This window comes from Trachemys scripta, chromosome 1 (genome assembly GCF_013100865.1).
Source record: "Trachemys scripta elegans isolate TJP31775 chromosome 1, CAS_Tse_1.0, whole genome shotgun sequence".
NCBI classification, from domain to species: domain Eukaryota; kingdom Metazoa; phylum Chordata; order Testudines; family Emydidae; genus Trachemys; species Trachemys scripta.
In genome coordinates this window covers 237,294,442-237,313,611 of record NC_048298.1, presented here as the reverse complement: position 1 = coordinate 237,313,611, position 19,170 = coordinate 237,294,442, and the positions used below count along the sequence as shown (strand labels likewise).

The window sequence follows — 19,170 nt, the reverse complement described above, 5'->3', positions numbered from 1 at the left end:
TGAGGAGCCTATGCAGTGTAACCTGGGGAACTGGGCAGATCCATGCTCCCAATCCACCTTGTGGGGGTCTCACTAACCCCACATATGTATACCAGACCAGTGAAACTAAATGGGGTAGGGACCACGGCACTGGTTGATTCAGGGAGTGCTATCACGCTTATCTCGGGGAAGCTCGTGAAGCGTAGTCAGCTGCTGCAGGCTAAACGTACGGGGATAACATGTGTCCATGGGACAGTTAGTTACTACCCCACCATCCCAGTAAAAATCGAGATCCAAGGGAACACTACTGATGTAGCAGCAGGTGTAGTCCCTAAACTCCCATACCCAGTGCTCATAGGGAGGGACTTTCCAAACCCTGGGAACTTACTCCCAGTAGGGGGATTGGAGAAAGATGGGGACCTTAAAATTGAGGAGGCATCCACAGCAGACTGTCAATCCCCAATCTTCTCTGAAATATCCCCAGATTTGTTCTCCATTCCCAGACAGGGTAGAAAGACAAAAATGGAAAGAAGGGCAGCTAAGGCCTTGGGAACCCGAATACTGACCCAAAGCCAGAGGGTCGCTCTTGTAGGTAGGCAGACCCGCGCAGCTGAAAAGGAGGCCACGCAGGAGGGAGAAGCACCTGAGTCTGACCCACACCCTAATGCTTCTGAACCAGTAGAGACAACAGAGACTGGGCCCCTAGATCTTGGGCAGATTAGCCCTGGGAGAGGAAATTTTGGACGGGACCAGGCAGAAGACCCAAGGTATGACAACATTAGGAAGGAGGTGACTGAAATAGATGGGGTCCCCGTGGAAGGGAAAACCCAGGGACCAAGACCCTACTTCATAATGAAGAAGGATCTCTTATACCGGGTTGCATCAGTACAGGGGCAGAAGGTACAGCAGATCCTAGTACCTCAAAAACACGAGAACGCTGTATTAAGTCTTGCTCATAGTCATCTTTTTCGGGGGTATTTGGGGGTAGAGAAGACCCTGGCACGAATCTTACGATGATTCTTCTGGCCTGGAGTACACGAAGAAGTCCAGCCCGGAGTGTCAGCTGCACAGTCCCCGTCCCCACTTGAGGGCACCTTTAGTACCCCTTCCCATCATAGAGGTCCCCTTCGAGCAAATAGCCATGGGCCTAGTGGGATCCCTGGAGAAGATGGCTCAGGGCCACCAATATATACTTGTTGTTTTGGACTATGCTACTCGCTACCCAGAAGCCGTCCCCCTGCGGAACACGGCCTCTAAAACTATAGCCAAAGAGCTGGTGGGGATCTTTGCCCGAATGGGGCTACCGAAGGAGATATTAACCGATCAAGGAACCCCATTTATGTCAAAGCTAATAAAGGACCTCTGTATGCTGCTCCATATACCCTGAGAACTTCGGTCTACAATCCGCAGACTGATGGGTCGGTAGAAAGGTTTAACCGAACCCTCAAGGCTATGATAAGGAACGTGGTAAGTCGGGCCGGGAAGGATTGGGACACCCTAGTACCCTACCTTATGTTCGCTATCCAGGAGGTACCACAGGCCTCAACTGGGTTTTCCCCCTTCGATTTATTATACGGGCGTCACCCCGGTGGCATACTAGATATCGCCAAAGAAATCTGGGAAGAGGAACCCAATGAGGGGAGAAATATAATAAAGCACGTAATGCAGATGCAAGACCGGATAGCCCGGGTTACCCCTATTGTATGGGAACATTTGGAGAAGGCACAGGAGGCCCAGCGAACCCATTACAATCGCCAGGCAAAAGTGCGACAGTTCCAACCAGGGGATCGGGTTATGGTGTTGGTACCCACGGCAGAAAGCAAGCTTCTGGCCCAATGGCAGGGGCCCTATGAGGTGGTTGAGGCATGCACAACGGTCCAAAAAGACTTAACCCAGGAAAACAAGCCTTCCAAACAGGTGAGAGTGTCTCCCAATTTAACACCAGACCAGAAGAATGAGGTGTCTGAGATGATCTTCCGGAACCAAGATGTGTTCTCGACAAAACCGGGTCAAACAACCAAGACATATCACCACATCGTCACGAACCCTGGGCCAGAGTAACAATGAGGCCCTAGCGGGTGCCAGCGACAAAAAGGGAGGAAATAAAAGCAGAAGTAAAAAAAATGTTGGAGTTGGGGATCATCGAAAAATCCCACAGTCAGTGGTCCAGCCCAATCATGCTGGTGCCCAAACCTGATGGCACCGCAAGATTTTGCAACGACTTCCGGTGACTAAACGAAGTATCCCAGTTCGACGCGTACCCCATACCTCGCATAGATGAGCTAGTGGACCGTCTGGGTAATGCCCGGTACTTGACTACCCTAGACTTGACAAAGGGGTACTGGCAGATTCCCCTTGCGGAAGACGCAAAGGAAAAGACTGCGTTCTCTACACCAGAGGGTCTTTTTCAATATACTGTCCTTCCTTTTGGACTACATGGGGCCCCAGCTACCTTCCAGTGCCTCATGGACAAACTATTACGCCCGCCTAACAGTTATGCTGCTGCCTACTTGGACGATGTGGTCATTCATACCCCAGACTGGGAAACCCACCTGGAGAAGGTGGAAGCAGTCCTCAATACCTTCAGATGAGCTGGCCTTACAGCAAACCCCGCCAAGTGCGCTGTTGGGTTTACAGAGGCCAAATATCTTGGCTACGTTGTGGGAAAAGGTCTGGTAAAACCCCAAGTGATCAAGTTAGAGGCCATCCAAAATTGGCCCCGACCAAGTCGCAAGAAACAAGTCCGGGCGTTCCTAGGTTTGGTGGGGTATTACTGATGATTTATCCCCCACTTTGCCACAAGGGCAAGCCCCCTGACAGACCTAGTGAAAGCCCGTGGACCTGATCTGGTGAGATGGTCTGACGCAGCAGAGGAAGCATTCACAGACCTACGGACTGCCCTCTGCAATAACCCCGTTCTGATAGCCCCTGATTTCACCAAGGAGTTTATCCTGCAGATGGATGCATCGGAAGTAGGGTTGGGGGCTGTTCTATCACAGATGGTCGGGGAGGAGGAACACCCAATTCTATACCTCAGTTGGAAACTCCTTCCAAGGGAACAAAAATATGCAGTGGTGGAGAGAGAATGCCTCGCTGTAAAATGGGCCATGGAAACATTGCGCTACTACCTGCTTGGGCACAGATTTGTCCTCGTGACCGACCATGCCCCTCTTCAATGGATGCAGCGGAACAAGGAGAAGAACAAAAAGGTGACCAGATGGTTCTTATCCCTCCAACCTTTCCAGTTCCGTGTGCAACACAGAGCAGGGAGCCGTCATGGCAACGCCGATGGCTTGTCACGTGTGCACTGTCTGGCATCCCAAGCTGCCCAACCCCTTGGCGTTGAACAGGGGGGAGGGATATGTGACAGACCCAGACCAGTGGGGTACAGGAGTCTGGTAGAGGGCAAATATACTGGTCACTGGATGAGTAGTTTTCTGTTCCCTGAGTGACCAGAGCAGGGGCTGCACTAGAGTAATCAGGAACCTGCTAGAACCAGTTAAGGCAGGCAGGCTAATTAGGACACATGGAGCCAATTAAGAAGAAACTGCTAGAATCAATTAAGGCAGACTAATCAGGGCACCTGGGCTTTAAAAAGGAGCTCACTTCAGTTTGTGGTGTGAGTGTGAGGAGCTGGGAGCAAGAGGCGCAAGGAGCTGAGAGTGAGAGGCGGGGTGCTGCTGGAGGACTGAGGAGTACAAGCGTTATCAGACACCAGGAGGAAGGTCCTGTGGTGAGAATAAGGAAGGTGTTTGGAGGAGGCCATGAGGAAGTAGCCCAGGGAGTTGTAGCTGTCATGCAGCTGTTACAGGAGGCACTATAGACAGCTGCAGTCCACAGGGCCCTGGGCTGGAACCCGGAGTAGAGGGCGGACCTGGGTTCCCCCCAAACCTCCCAATTGACCTGGACTGTGGGTTCTTCCAGAGGGGAAGGTCTCTGGGCTGTTTCCCAACCCACATGGTGAATCTCTGAGGCAAGAAAATCTGCCAATAAGCGCAGGACCCACCAAGATAGAGGAACTTTGTCACACTATATATAATTGTGCTATTTCATATAAAAGCATGCCATGTGAGGTATCATGGGAAAGATTATGATCCGTTGAAATCCCACTGTTCTATCTAAATTGTATATCATTAATGCATATGAAGTTATGAGAATTTGTTGTATGGTTGTCACTAAAATATGCTGAGAGTTGGGGAGTCACCCAGATATTAGATCCCCTGAAACGAGGAACCGGGAGATCACCAATGCCCAGGTGGGTGTCAAACAACCATCAACAGCCATTGTCCTGCAAAGGAGTTACAATTCAACGACTCACTTGTACAAGGCCACACCAGGGGAATTGCTCAACCTTCCCTGGTGACTCAGCAATGCCCACCAGACATGCCTGAACTTGTGTTCTCCAAGCACATGAACTAAGAGTATAAAATAGAACAAAGTGGCCCCATGCTTTGCCTTTTCTCCTCCTGCCCCCACCTATGCTGCAAGCAACAAGAACATTCAGAAGACTGAAGACTCCAACAGAGGAGACTGGACCAGGTTTATGAGACAAACCTGTATATTAAGGACTGTAAGATCCAGTGGGGTGAGAACACTGCTTGATCTAAATACTGTCTAGTGTGATAAGGGTTAAGGTTTAGACTATATGCTTATATTTTCTTTTGGTAACCACTCTGACTTTTTGCCTATCACTTATAATTTATCTTTTGTAATCAGTAAACTTCTTTTACTGTTTATCTTTACCAGTAAATTTTCCTGAAGTGTTTGGCAAATCTGCTCAGGTTTACAAAGGCTGGTGTATATCCACTTTCCACTGATGAAGTGGTGAACCAATTAATAAACTTGCATTGCTCAAGAAAGGGTCTTGAGCAGTGCAAGACACTATATTCCTGAGGTTCAAGGCTGGGAGCTGGGGGGATTCGGCTGGTGCCTTTCTTTGTGTGATTCATGAGTGGCTCTGGGAGCATTTGTGCAATCTAGCTGGATGTGGGGCTCTACATGCTGTTGTGCTGAATGATAACAGCACCTGGAGGGGTTTGCTGCTTGTCACTAGCAAAGCATTGTGAGAGACAGCCTAGGCTGGAGAGATAAGGGGGCACAGTGGTCTCACAGTCCCAGGCTGCACCCCCAGGGATCCCATCAGAGGAACATCTTGAACTGAATAGCGTACCTGCATGCAATAACTTCCAGGATCCATCTATCTGATGTTATTAATTCCCATTTGTGGTAAAATTCNTCTTCAGATGCCACCTGAAGAAGTGAGGTTCTTACCCACGAAAGCTTATGCTCCCAGTACTTCTGTTAGTCTCAAAGGTGCCACAGGACCCTCTGTTGCTTTTTCCCCTTATTATGAGACTTAAGACTTCTTCCTGTGCTGTTGATGTTGAAAGGCATGATACTGAGGCTGAGGATAATAATTCCTCCTCCGTTATCAGTGAGGAATCGACCTAGAAGACATATATTGTCTTTGATATCTAAAATTTGAAGCTAGAGATGATCTCTTATTCATTGTAAAGAAGCCCATAGATCTAGTTGTAGATATCACATTTTTCATCTTTTCTAGTGTTTTGTCTATTTGTACACTAAATAGACCCTTTCAAAAGGGAGGTCTTCAATCCTAATTTTCATCTCATGAGGCAGGCCTACTGATTTGAGCCATGCATGCCTTCTTAAAATGGTGGCTGAAGCTACTGCTCTAGCCAAAGCATCTGAAGAGTCAAATGGTGCTCTCCATTTGCATTTAGCAATGTTCTAGCCTTCCTTGAGTAGAGCATTTGCTAATCTCTTAAGATCTTCATGTAAAGTATTGACAAATAACATTTCCCCCCCTCCCCCCACAGAGGGTACTGGTACCTTGCCATGACAGACTCAATTTGAAATATGCATGACTAAAGTGGTAGAAGAACAACTTTTCCTGCCAATGACATCTAGTTTTTTCCTTTCACCAGATGCAGTGGATTGTAGTGGAGCACTGTTAGATCTTTGCAAAGCCACTTCTACAACCAATGAATTGGGAGCCAGGTGGGTATGGAACATGGCCAAACTGTCCTAAGGTAAGTGGGACAACCTATCAGCCTTCTTTGATACAGGCTGAGAAGATGAAGGATTGTTCCAGATTGTCTCTGCTGGTGGGCAGAGCCCTTCCAATAAGGGAAGTGTAACTTTGGTCTAGTACAGATGTCCCCTAACTGGGGTGCACCCCCTTTATGGGTGCAGAGGAACATTTGAGGGGGGCCTGGTGGGGCTTAGGCCAGCCCCCACAGAGAGTGGAGAGGGAGCACCACCCAGCCCCACTCCACACCCAACTCTGCTCTAGACCTGCCCCCAGCCTCGGCCCCCACCCGTAGCACTGTGCCCAGCCTCACCCCCAGCCTCAGCCCCCTTACTCCGTCTGCGTCTCCCCCACCTCCGACTCTGGGGGGAGGGGAGGAGAACGGGACGCGCACAGACAGAGGTAAGGGGGTATGCAACCCTGAAAATTTTGGGGACCACTGGTCTAGTAGCTGCTCCCAGTATATCAAAAATGGGATGGGGTGATTCCTCAATTGTAAATGAGGGAATATCCATTGTATTCGCCATAGACTCCACTAACTCATGGAATGGCACCACATCATCTTAAGGTGACAAGGCTATCTTGTCCCCTACATTCTGGGGATGTCATTCCTCCAGAGTCTGGATCTGATTCCCTGAACTCCATTAATTCCTCCTCTTCTGATAAAAATTCCCACCCTGCTGTAGGAGATTTAGAAGGACTTCTAGGTTCTTTTGAATCCGGTAATTGTAATCCTGTCTGAACTGAATCAAAGAAAACCTATTCCCATACATAGGGAATAAGAAGGTAAGGTGCCAGAGAAAGCCAGTGTAGCCATCAAACCCAAGGTGTTGTTTGCCAGTCAGGCCAGAAACCTGTATTCAGATCCTATTTTTAAAAAAAATAAAAAATTATATATATATATATATATATATATATATATATATATATATATATATATAAATCTTTGCCTGAACAGATCTGAAGCATATGGGTATCTTTGTTCATAATATACCTTCTGCAGAACTGTTCTGCGATCTATATTCTTCCTCCAATCGGAGGTAATTCTTGGTTCAGACAGAACTGGAGACAGTAATACCCTTTGCTGAACAAAGGAAATTGGAGAAAAATTCCTCTCTGGAGACTTCAAAGACGTTTTAGGTGGTGGCAGGAGAGGAGAAATTCTGAACTCCTCTACATGATCTCTCCTTGCAAGAGAAAAACATATGAGTCTGTTGTAGTAAAACCTCTTCTTGTTCCATCAATATAGCTCTCTTGATCTATGGCCCAACAGAGGATAGATCCAATCTGTGAACCTGTGCGACTATCTGCTGCGGTGCCGCATTATTACCAGCTTCTGGTGCCTCAATACTCCCTCATTTCATCAGTTTCTCAAGCCTAAATTTTGGAATCGGCTCATCAGGATCGGAGTGTATCAGGTCTAAGGAAGAATGTTTCCTCACCTTTCCGTGAAGATAGATATCATTTTTCAGCTTTTTAAACATATTTTGTTAAGAAGAGCTTTTCTCCTGAGGATTGGCTCTTCTAAAAGAAGCCAACACCACTGAGGACTGAAAACTCAGACTTGTCTTGCCAGTCAAGTCTTTATTAAAAGGAATGGCTCTAAACATAGAAGGCTGACACCTTCAAAGGGTTTCTTTTTCTGATCTTTAACTCTGGGTTTTTCAGCATTAATGATTGAGTGGCAGTCTCATCCAGCGCTGGTGCAGGCTTGTGGGCTCTTCTGGAACCATGTCCTTTCCTGATTCCAGATGGTTTTGTTGACAGTGGTTCTTGTAACAGGATTGCTTGAAGCCTATTCTGTCTGGCTGTCTTTGCTCTCGTTGTAAACATAGAGCATACTGAACACTTGGAGGGCAAGTGTCCTTCACTTAAACGTGCCTGGCATCTAGCATGCATATCCAACACAGGGAATGCACCGGACAAGAAACATCTTTTGAAAAAGGATTTCTTCTTTGGTTCCATCCAAGTAACTAACTATATTACCAATCACTAAAATATTAACTAACAACATTTAAATACTTACCAACTAAGATCTAAATCTAATCATGCATCCAGAAGGATTCCTGAGCTTCACACAAACTGTTCACCTGGTTCCCGTTAGAAGGAACTGAGGCAGCTGCAGCATCATGCCCCTTTTATATCCTCACCCTGGATCTCTTCACTTTCATTGCAGGGAGGGGAGAGGGAGGCGCATGAGTGCTTCAACAACTACTGCTAGCTAGAATTCTACCTTTCAGGCTGCACCAGTTGGAGCATCCCATGAGTGGGAATATGCAGAGGGCACTCAAAGGAGAATGTGTATTTACAATTTCCTTACACAGAGTATTAAGACAGTGATACTGCTCTCTTTCTGCCACTGTGCCCAGACATATCTGGTTCCAGGGCCGGCTCCTGGGTTTTTGCCGCCCCAAGCGGTGGAAAAAACACAAACAAACAAAAAATCGCGATCGGCGGCAACTCCACCGCGCCACTTTCTTTTTCGGTGGCAATTCGGTGGCAGGTCCTTCCCTCCGAGAGGGACAGGGACCCTCCGCCGAATTGCCGAAGAGCCCGACGTGCCACCCCTTCCCCTTGGCCACCCCAAGTACCTGCTTGCTCAGCTGGTGCCTGGAGCCGGCCCTGTCTGGTTCACTTATTACTGCTGACGTGCACTGGTCTCAATGATTTTTCCAAGTGTAATCCCCCAAATCCTTTTCCTATTTGAAGAGTTGGATGACAACTGTTCCATATATTACAATCATCCTGACTTTCTTCTTTGCTTTACCACTCTCATCCAAATTCTTTGAGGAGTGTATGTATGATGGAAATGGGAGAGAAAAGAGCTTATTTTATTTTAAAGGGAAGAAAAGCTATTCTGGTTTCTCTTACACAAAAAATAAACCTTAATGAGAACAGAATCAGTTTAAGTTGCAGTCGTATCTTTCCTACTGACCTCACACTTGGTAAAGCAACCCCCATCCTTTCATGTATTTATACTTGCTCCTGTATTTTTCACTTCATGCATCCGATGAAGTGGATTCTAGCCCATGAAAGCTTATGCCCAAATAAATTTGTTAGTCTCTAAGGTGCCACAAGGACTCCTCGTTGTTTTTGCTGATACAGACTAACACGGCTACCACTCTGAAACCTGTTTCCTACTCAAAGTATTTCAACATGCTTTAAAAACCAATAGGTTATACCAGGGTAACATCCCTCAAGTCAAAGCAAGGATACACAATGTCCAAGGACAGTTTGACATAACCAGTTTATTTTCATAATAAACTGTGTGCATTTACACACACATTACATATATGTAAAAATAGAAACATTTCATGTTTCAGACCAATCAAGCCTTGCATTTCTGTCTTTATTACATGCTGCATTCCACCTGGCATGCAAGATACATCCAAGGCACAGCTGTTCACAGCTTTATCATCAATTTAGCTAACAAGATCCTGAATGACTTAGCAAGTTAGCGTCAGGAAAATGCAGACATAATAATGAAACATGCAAACCCACAAATGTGTTTATCATTATGACCCTTCCATCCGCCAGTGCCAAAAATGTACTGCATTGTTGCTCTAAAATTTGTCTACTGCATAAGTGTTTATCCTTCTGGTTTGTTTTTGTTCACAGATGTCTTATAAATAGGAAGAAAATATCTGACTTTTTTCCTTTTTGTTTTTGCTGGCTCAAGACTTCATCTCTGCTACACAATGTGTAAGTTACACTTCTACCTTTGATGCTGGAGAATTCACTGTCACAACAGGCCAAGGTAGAAATATAAATATTTCAAATTTGAATAAAAAGAGACACCTATTCAAAGCTCTAGCACCTTGACAATTAATATTACAGTAAATAAAAGCCCCATCAAATATTATTTATTCAAAAGGAACTCTGACAGCATACCACCTAAAAAACCCCACCTCTCAGCATTCTGGGATGTACGCACTTAGCCCTCTCTAAAACCCCAAAACAAAAATATGTCAAATCTCTCCTATTAGACAGGAAATAGACAGTCAAGTTCACAAGCTCTGTAAGCAATAATTGAACTATATTTTAGTGTCCAAAGTTACCTAACAAAAATGTGATTTTCATTGTTGGCCTGATATATACCCATCGGTCTCACTGGATGGAAGAGGACACCCTTTATTTCTTTCTCAATAAGTTTACTACTTATTGGATGTACATGAGTAATTCTACATCAGCTTTGGGAAAAGAAAGGTCTCATGGTTGCAGAATATAACAAACCAGCTCTATAGTGCCCTGTCTTTTTTCTGAAAAGAAAAGGTAAGACAAATTCGTCTATAAAGAAAGAAAATAGCTATTCTAACCGTGATCTCTTTCAGTGGGATGTAATCCTGAAAGCTGGCCTCCAAAAACCTCTTTAAGTAGGATCTTTTACTATAGTTATATGTAGCGCAAAGTGCTCTCTAAATCATCATCATCTATACCTTTCAAATGTCATTTTAAAAGATGGGCCCTTTTGTTGCCTGCTAAAGGACTACCCTTTATAATATTAGCACCCATGGCTTAACTTTGCCTTTAAGGACTCTGGTTGGGAAGCAACTACTCAAATAACTGTAAATATCCACTTCACGATGCGCTCAGCCTCCCTGGCCCTCCTTCCATATCTGACCACAGGCACAGGATGGGTTACTGACATAATTAATTTCTTCTCTACTGTTGAGTTAGTTCTAGAACTTTTATTTTGAATACACTAACCAACAAATTTTCATTTTTCCTTCCTATCCCTACCTGGACATTTATACCATCACAGCATGTAATGCATCATGTTTCTGTGCTCTTGCACTCGTCTTCAGAACAGGTATGTTTGCTTGGGGGCAGTGGAGAGAAGTGTGTTTTTACAATGTGATAATTAACACAAATTGCAAAATCCTGGTATAACCAAGGCAAGTAGTAATTGTACCATAGTGTTCACCCTGACCAGCTAAACAGAGATAACTACATCTTGCCATATCTAAACCGGGACTTTGCAGTTTTTGTTAGCTGTCAAGTTGTAAGGGGTGGGGCTGGGGATGAGGGTTTGAGGTGTAGGAGGCTGCTCCAGGCTGGGACCAAGGGGTTCAGAGGGCGGGAGGGGAATCAGGGTTGGGGCATGGGGGGGGGGGGGCGGGTTCGGGGGGGGGGCAGAAATGAGGCGTTCAGGGTGTGGGTGGTGGCGCCGGGCTAGGGCAGGAGGGGTGAAGGCTTTGGATGGGGTGCAGGCTCTGGGTTGGGGATGAGGGGTTTGGCGTGCAGGAGGGGTTTGGAGGGTGGGAGAGGGATCAGGGCTGGGGCAGGGGGTTGGGGCACAGAAGGGGGTCAGGGGTGCAGGCTCCAGGTGGCGCTTACTTCAAGCAGCTCCCAGAAGCAGCACCATGTCCCCACTCCGGTTCCTACGCGGAGGCGCGGTCTGGCAGCTCCGCATGCTGCCCTGTCCACAGGCACCGCCCCTGCAGCTCCCATTGGCTGCAGTTCCCAAGCAATGGGAGCTGTGGGGGTAGTGCCTGTGGACGGGGGGCAGTGCCTGCGGACGGGGGGCAGCGCGCAGAGCCCCCGGCGCCCCTAAACGTAGGAGTTGGAGGTGTGACATGCCGCTGCTTCCTGGAGCTGCGGCACACATGAGCAGAGTGGTCCCTGACCCCGCTCGGCAGCTGGAGCGTGGGAGCAGGGCAAGCCCCAGACCCCACTCCCCAGCGGGAGCTCGAGGGCCGGATTAAATTGGCTGGTGGCCCAAATGTGGCCCGTGGGCCATAGTTTGCCCACCCCTGATTTAAAGACACAACGGACTCTGGATCAGGCCCTAGAAGAATTAGCATAGTATAAAGTACCCAAGAAGAAACTAAATACAGGTTTAGTCAAAATTTCACACCCACAGAACAGACTTCGAAGCTATAGTTTCCACATCCTTCACCCAAGTATGTTCTTTCATAGTTAGTACTTTCTATTAATACGTGGTAAAAAAAATGCTACATGCTGTACATACAATACGGCTTTGAGCTATAAAGGAGCTGCGGCACGCGTGAGCAGAGCGGCCCCCGTCACTATAACTCAGATCCCTGGCTTGTTTGTATGTAAAAATCAGTGGATAAAATTGATTTTTTTTTTAAATTTAAAATATACACACATTTCTTTTTAAAAATAAACCTATTTAAAATGTAATTTTAAATTATAACAACTATGTTAAGGCATAAACTTAATGTAATCTATTAAATAAATATTTAAACGATTTAAGTGGTATATGTTTTCTGCTAAAGTTGTCAAAGAAGTCAAACCACTGAATGGTAGAAGTCACTAGCTAAGCACCTAGACCAGAGTTTGTTGAAGTGCTAAACCAGCTTTTGACAGCAGTAGCCTCTTCTGCAGGTGTAGCGACAATATTTTCTTCATTTCAGTTTACCCAACTAATTCTGTTCAATGACTAGTTCATTCAAAGTTAAGAAACTGATTGGGAGTTGAAAAAGCAGGGAAGCTTGAATATAAACTAGCTGTGAAAGATAATCCCTACCAGCTCTAAAATCTTGAGGGACCAGAAACCATTAGTTCAGGTCATACTCATTCAACTATCTAAAAAACTTCAGTTAGTTTTAAATGCAAAATGTATTTTCGTAAGCTATTTCTCTTGTGTACCCAGCCTATTTAAGCTAGTTTTATGTAATTAATAAAAAAGCTGTTTTGTGTATTTTTATTGCATTTCCATCCAAATAGAGCTCAACGCAACTCATGAATAAATAAGAAATGCATCATTTACCATTTATTAACATATTAAAAAAATGTAAAAATTAAGAATCTGAATAAATGTATGTTATGTACATGCTTAAATAAATATATAGAGATATGTATCTGCCTAGCAAAAAATACCAAATTTAGTGAAAAGGCTATATTTAGATACTAGTGAACATATTTTAATAGTTACTAATCATTGAGAATCAACCTTTTCTTTAGGAAAGTACAACTGCAAAACAAGGTTAAAATCAATTTTTTAAATCCATGTTTCCTGCTTGCTGATTTAAATCATGATTAAACGCAGTGATTTAATTTGCTTTGATTTAAATCAATGCACCCTGTGTAAAATATCAAATCATAACTGTGCCGTTTTGAGGTCTTTTTTTTTTTTTAAATAAAAGAATTCAGTGACTGCATGCTGAAATAACTATACTGAGAAGAAGTGTGTGGATAGCTAGATAGATTCACTCCATTGAGAACTTCAGATTTACTAAGCTGGAACATTGTTGTTTACAATAAAGATAATGTAGGATTTTGTCAAACTGTTGAAAAAAGAATCAAGACTATTAAAACAAACCATATAAAACTTAAAAATAAAAAGTAACGTTGTAAGGATAATGAAAAATGTCTGTGCTCCTAGAACAGTAGTTTTCAACCGGGGGGCCCACAGTGTCTAAGGGATCTGTGAAAGGTTGTCGTTACAGTGGTTCTCAACCTGTGGTCTGCAGACCCCCGGGGAGTCCAAAGACTATGTCTAAGATTTCCAAAGGGGTCCGCACCTCCATTTGAAATTTTGTAGGGGTCCACAAATAAAAAAGTTTGGGAAAAAAAAAACCTGTCCTAAAACAAATACATTTTGACATTTATATGACTGATTGAAAGGGTTTTAAATCTCCTCCCCCACTCCTCAACATCATCATGAAGGCTTGAGGAAGCTCGTTATCCTTCTAACTGATTGTCTAGATGGCAGTTAGCACTCAGCCAGCCAGGCTGTAAACCTACAGCACACTAACCTCCAGGGTTGCCAACTGTCTAATCACACAAACCGAAACACACTTGCTGCCCCGCTCCACTCACTCCATTCTCCCCTCCCTCCATCGCTCGCTCTCCCCCACACCTCACTCACTTTCACCAGGCTGGGCAGGGGGTTCCGTTGCAGGAGCTCTGGGCTGGGGTCAAGGGTTTCGGAGTGTGGGAGGGGGCTCCGTGCTGAGCATGGGACAGGGATTGGGGTGTAGGAGAGGGTGCGGGGTGCAAGCTCTAGGAGAGAGTTTGGGTGTTGGAAAGAGCTGAGTTCTGGGGGACAGGGTTGGAGTGTGGAAAAGCGTGCGGGCTCTGGGGGGAGACTCTGGGCTGGGGCAAGGGATTGGGCTGCAGGAGGGGGTGAGGGAAGGAGTTTGGGTGCAGGAGGGGGTGCAAGCTCTGGGAAGGAGTTTGGGTGCAGGGGGGTGGGACATGGGAGGGCGTAAGGGGTGTGGGCTCCAGCTGGGCAGCACTTACCTCAGGTAGCTCCTGGTCGGTGGCACAGCGAGGCTAAAGCAGGCTCCTTGCCTGCCCTGGCCCCCCGCCGCTCCCAGAAGTGGCCGGCATATCCCTGCAGGTGGGGGCATGGAGCAGGGGGCTCCATGCACAGCCCCTGCCTGGAGGCACTGCCTCTGCAGCTCCCATTGGCTGCAATTCCCAGCCAATGGGAGCTGTGGAGTCGGTGTTCGGGGTGCGGGCAGAGTGCGGTGACCCTTGCCCACTGGCAGGTGCCACAGGGATGTGCTGGCCGCTTCCAGAAGTGGCGCAGAGCCAGGGCAGGTAGGGAGCCTGCCTTAGCCCCTCTGCACTGCCAGACTTTTAGCGGCCTAAAATCTCTGAGATAGCCTGATACCGGGAGGGTTGGCAACCCTACTAACCTCCCAAACACTCACTTGCCATGTGGACCCTGCTGCCGCAAAGTAACATAGGGCACTTTGACCTATACTTGTTTGAAACAGGAAAAAAATCAAAGAACTCTACGGAACTGTTAGTGAATGGCAGCAGGGTCCATGCAGCCACTTAGTGCATGTCAGACTAAATCAGGTGCAGAATGCTCCAGTTTGCTTTTCACTAAGAGGCCATACAGACAAACCCTGAAGCAGATAAATTAAGTGCTACTGAGTTTACTACACGTCAAGTTTTCAAACATGACCCTACAAGTAGAGTCTTGTCTACTGTACATGGACACTTGAAAAAATCTCATGGGACTTTGCACAAGTAAGGGTTTGCCCTGATGTTCTGGGTGAAATTTCTCCTTCCCTTACCACTCTTATACTATGTGACCCATTAGCTATTGCCTCCTACTCCAAAGGTGGTAGTATTTTAGTGATGCTACATGCAGATACTTTTTAAAGTATTTGGGGATTTTTTTGAGATTAAAGGCCTGTAATGGCAGCATTCACCTTGAGTGCCTCTTTGAGGGTGGGTATGGTACTGTAATCTTTTTCCTCCTCCTGGCACCCCCGGTAGGTTGCTGACCTCACTAGGTGGGCCTTCAGTGGCTCAGTCCTCCAGCCAAATCACACAGTCAAAATGGATGAACCCCTTCCAGGGCAGAGAAAGTCAAACAAACTGTCTGCCCTCACCAGGGTCTTCAGCCCCATCGCTAGGCCCCACCCTTCATTCCGGCTTCTAAAGAAGCATTGTCCCCTTCTTGGGACTTAGGCCACTTTTCTAGTGGCCAGTGGGGGAACCCAGAGAGTCACCCACAACTCCAGGTTCCAACCTAGGGACCTTGCATACTGCTGCATTCCCTGGGCCTCTTCTCTACTGCTCCCTTTACCTTCACCTATTACCTTAGGGTTAAACTTGACAGGTCCTCTCACTCCCAGGTCTAGTAAATCCAGCCAGTTGAGCTCCTTTAGCCAGAGAAGAGCACCCTTTCTTGCCCCTCTAGTCCCAGCCAGGAACTGACCAGCTAAAGCCCTGCAGTTGCTTTTATCTGAGCCTGCTGGGCTCGGATTGGCTGCTTCCACAAGGCCTCTCTAGGCAAGCTGGGAGGACCCATCTCTGCTGCTCCTTCCTGGGGTGGAGTATAGTAAGACTCCAGGAGGGGTCCACAAAAGGCCAGGTACATCCCAAAGTCCTACATAAAATCACATGATTATAAATGATGCTGCTAACTTTAACATAATGCTGTAATACTTACAGTATATTTTGATTAAACGGTAATAATCTGCATTCCCCATCAATTTATTTTTATTTCCTAGACTCCTATATAGCATGTAATATATAGGAGAGAAAAAACACACCACGAAAGAAAAAAAGGTATATCAATCACTATCATTATTGCCCATTCTAAGACCTGAATTCATATAGCTGCATATAGTTTGATGAACATGGGAAATCCTGAAGGATTACAACTATAATGAAAATAAGAATTTTATAAACACATACCTATGATGGAATCCCTTCGGAAAACATCTCTATCAAAAATGTAAAATGACAGGTGACGAAAACTCCGAGGAATTTCACAGTAAAAGTCTTCTCCATAGAAGGGGCTGGGGAAATAAGAAGAGTTAGTATTGGTATCTCAAAGTAGCAAGTTGTTTTTACTTCATACCCTGAATGTTGACTACACTTGCCTTTGTTAGGCTGCATCTGTGTGTATGCACTAAGCTACATCTCTAGGCACTATACCACTTTGATTTATTTCATTAATATTAAATGCCCTGCTGCGCTTCCGCCTAGAAACAGCCCGGACAGGTCGCCGCTTGTGGGGAGCCACCCGAGATGAGCGACAGATCTGGCACCCTGCACCCTTTCCCGTGCCCCAAGTCCCCCTCCCCTCCTCCACACCCAAACTCCCTCCCTAAGCCCACATGCCACACCCCCTCCCACAACCCAACCCCCTGCCAGCCCCACGCCAACCAGACTATAAACTGGACTTTCAATGAAGATCAGAAATGCTGGTTTATACAGCTTTCTGGTTGGTGAAGTGCCGGATAAAACAGCTTTTACTGCATAAAACAAGAGGCAGATAGAAGGATTAGCAAAGGTAACAGTGAGGAAGTTATAGACCATGTATTCTCCAATGCACGTTAAATCAGCTCTTTGAATTAATTAAAATGAAAACCTCACACCCAACTCCTCCACTTTTTCCAAACAAAAATCTCAAATCCAAAACTGGATAAGACAATTGGTAGTAACTAAGCTTTTGAGGTGGGTTTGTGATGTTTATTATCTGTTAATACTGAATACCCATTTCCTCCTGATTATGATATACAGAAGAATGATCTAGCTAGATCAACAGAAAAACAAATGATTTTTCCTACAGTTAGGCCAAATTCAACAATGGATAAAAATATCATTTTTAACATAAAAATCTGTTTAGAGACTTAAGTAGCTTCCCTTGAATCCTACTAGTTTAAACAGAGAAACACCTCAGACTTAACAGCAACCCTTTCAGTTTTTTTCTATCCAATTATGTGGTTAAGGAATTGTGTATAAGAACTACAAGCATCTATCAACATTATTTGTGCAGTGACAGGTCTATCGTACTAACACAGATTTTTCACCCCGAGACACTTAAACTCCATCCGCCCAGTCAAATCTACCAAAGCATGAGTCATACTGACAGATGCAGCAAGCACTGCAGATGTAGACTTAAAAATAAATCACTAATTCTAATTAATAGGCTGAAAGCCAGTAGTTTTTTTTGTTTAAACAGACCTCCCTATTGTCCTGGCTGCGCACAAGACTGGGAGACAGATTCATTAAAGCTACAGTATTAAAAAAAAAAAAAAAAAAAAAAAAACCCTTCAACAGTATTCTGTTAAAAGATTTAATACTCATCTGAGTTATTAATAGTTCCTTACATTAACTTTCCATTTTTCTTGCATTTTATCAGCATATGTCATTCCCTTGGCTCTGTCGGGAATACATTGCTCCTATTATACACAGCAAAAGCATTTTTGGTCACTGCACACCTCTTTTGTTCACACTGCCTCCTAGAATGAAATAAATTCTTAATGGATTTCTGTACTCTCTTAATAGAGTTTTGGAGCTAGCCAGCAAGTCTCATTCATTATATAGCAAAAAGTGGGACTAAATGTCATTTTTAGTGAGAACGTGACACGGTGTATTAATGGTTAAAGTCATGCAATATTATTCAGAATTCAGAAAAACAATTTTTAAAAATCCATTTATAATAATATATGCTGCAATGTTGAGAAATATGTCCAGGATTAACAAATGAAGCCCATAGTACAGACTAGTAGAGCACTACTATAATTAAACATAGATCCCAAAAGAAGATTCCAGAAAACAAAAAATTACAGTACATCATTTTGGTCCCTCTTCTGCCCAGTCTCCTCTGGATGTCAGCATCTGCTCCCATTTATTGTGTCTCAGCCCCTGAGTATTTCAGAATTGTACTTGCATACACAGCATCTAACTTCTTTGAGGCTTTGCAAAAGGTGTTGCATACACAATTCTTGGTGTCTCCATTCTTCAGTTGGACAATATTTACTTGGTAACTCCTTAGTTTAAGCAACTTTATAGATGTTAAATATTTACTTTACTCACAGATCGGGTACCTTCTGACAAAGTTTAGAACATGTACTTGCTGCATTGGCACTTTTCCTTGTTAGCTATGACAGCGTGCCTCTTGTCACTTTTGCCTGTTTTCCTTCTATGAAGAAACCTTATCTGATCTTCAGGACTGTGATATTGTTTTTACAGATACAAAAGCTTTAAATTTTGCACTAGCACAAACTTTTCTACCAAACTGAACATTATGAACAGCTCTCCTAGCATAATGGTTCATAAGGGGGACCATAAGGCCCTAAACCTGCAAAAGCTTATGCAGTGACAGGACTACTCATGTGCACAAAGTTAAGCACGTATGACCGTTGGCATGATCAATGCCTAAGCATTAAAGTAGGGTTACCATACGTCCGGTTTTTCCCGGACACGTCCGGCTTTTCAGCAATCAAACCCCAGTCCGGGGGGAATTGCCAAAAAGCCGAACATGTCCGGGAAAAATACCGGCCAGGCACTTCCTCTCCCGTGGCTGCTCTGCTCCTCCCCGGACTCAGACTTCGGCTCTGTTTAAAAGCCAAGCTGCCCGAGCCAGCGCTACCGGCTTCGGGCAGCCCCCGTGCCTCCGGACCCTGCGCCGCCGGAGCAGAGCAGCTGGAGCCGGGGAGGAGAAGTGCCCAGCCGGCGGCTGGGGTCCAGAGGCACGGGGGCTGCCAGAAGCCGGTAGCGCTGGCTCAGGCAGTTTGCTCTTAAACAGAGCCGAAGCCTGAGTCTGGGGAGGAGTAGAGCAGCTGGAGCCGGGAAGGAGAAGTGCCCGGCCCGGGGCGCAGGGTCCGGAGGCATAGGGGCTGCCCAAAGTCCGAGTGCTACCGGCTTCATGGTTTGCCGGGCAGCCGCCAGACCCTGCGCCCCCGGCTGGGCGC

At 45.6% G+C, this 19,170-nt stretch overlaps 1 protein-coding gene across 3 annotated transcripts in view; it reads right to left on the bottom strand.

Moving 5' to 3' along the window:
* RASA3 (RAS p21 protein activator 3) overlaps window positions 1–19,170 on the bottom strand; it is a 277,547-nt gene that overhangs the window by 113,249 nt on the left and 145,128 nt on the right. For all 3 annotated transcript variants that reach the window (XM_034758104.1, XM_034758102.1, XM_034758103.1), the window contains exon 3: window positions 16,163–16,266. In XM_034758104.1, the coding sequence (XP_034613995.1) occupies window positions 16,163–16,266 (104 nt within the window). The remainder of the gene's footprint in view (window positions 1–16,162; window positions 16,267–19,170) is intronic.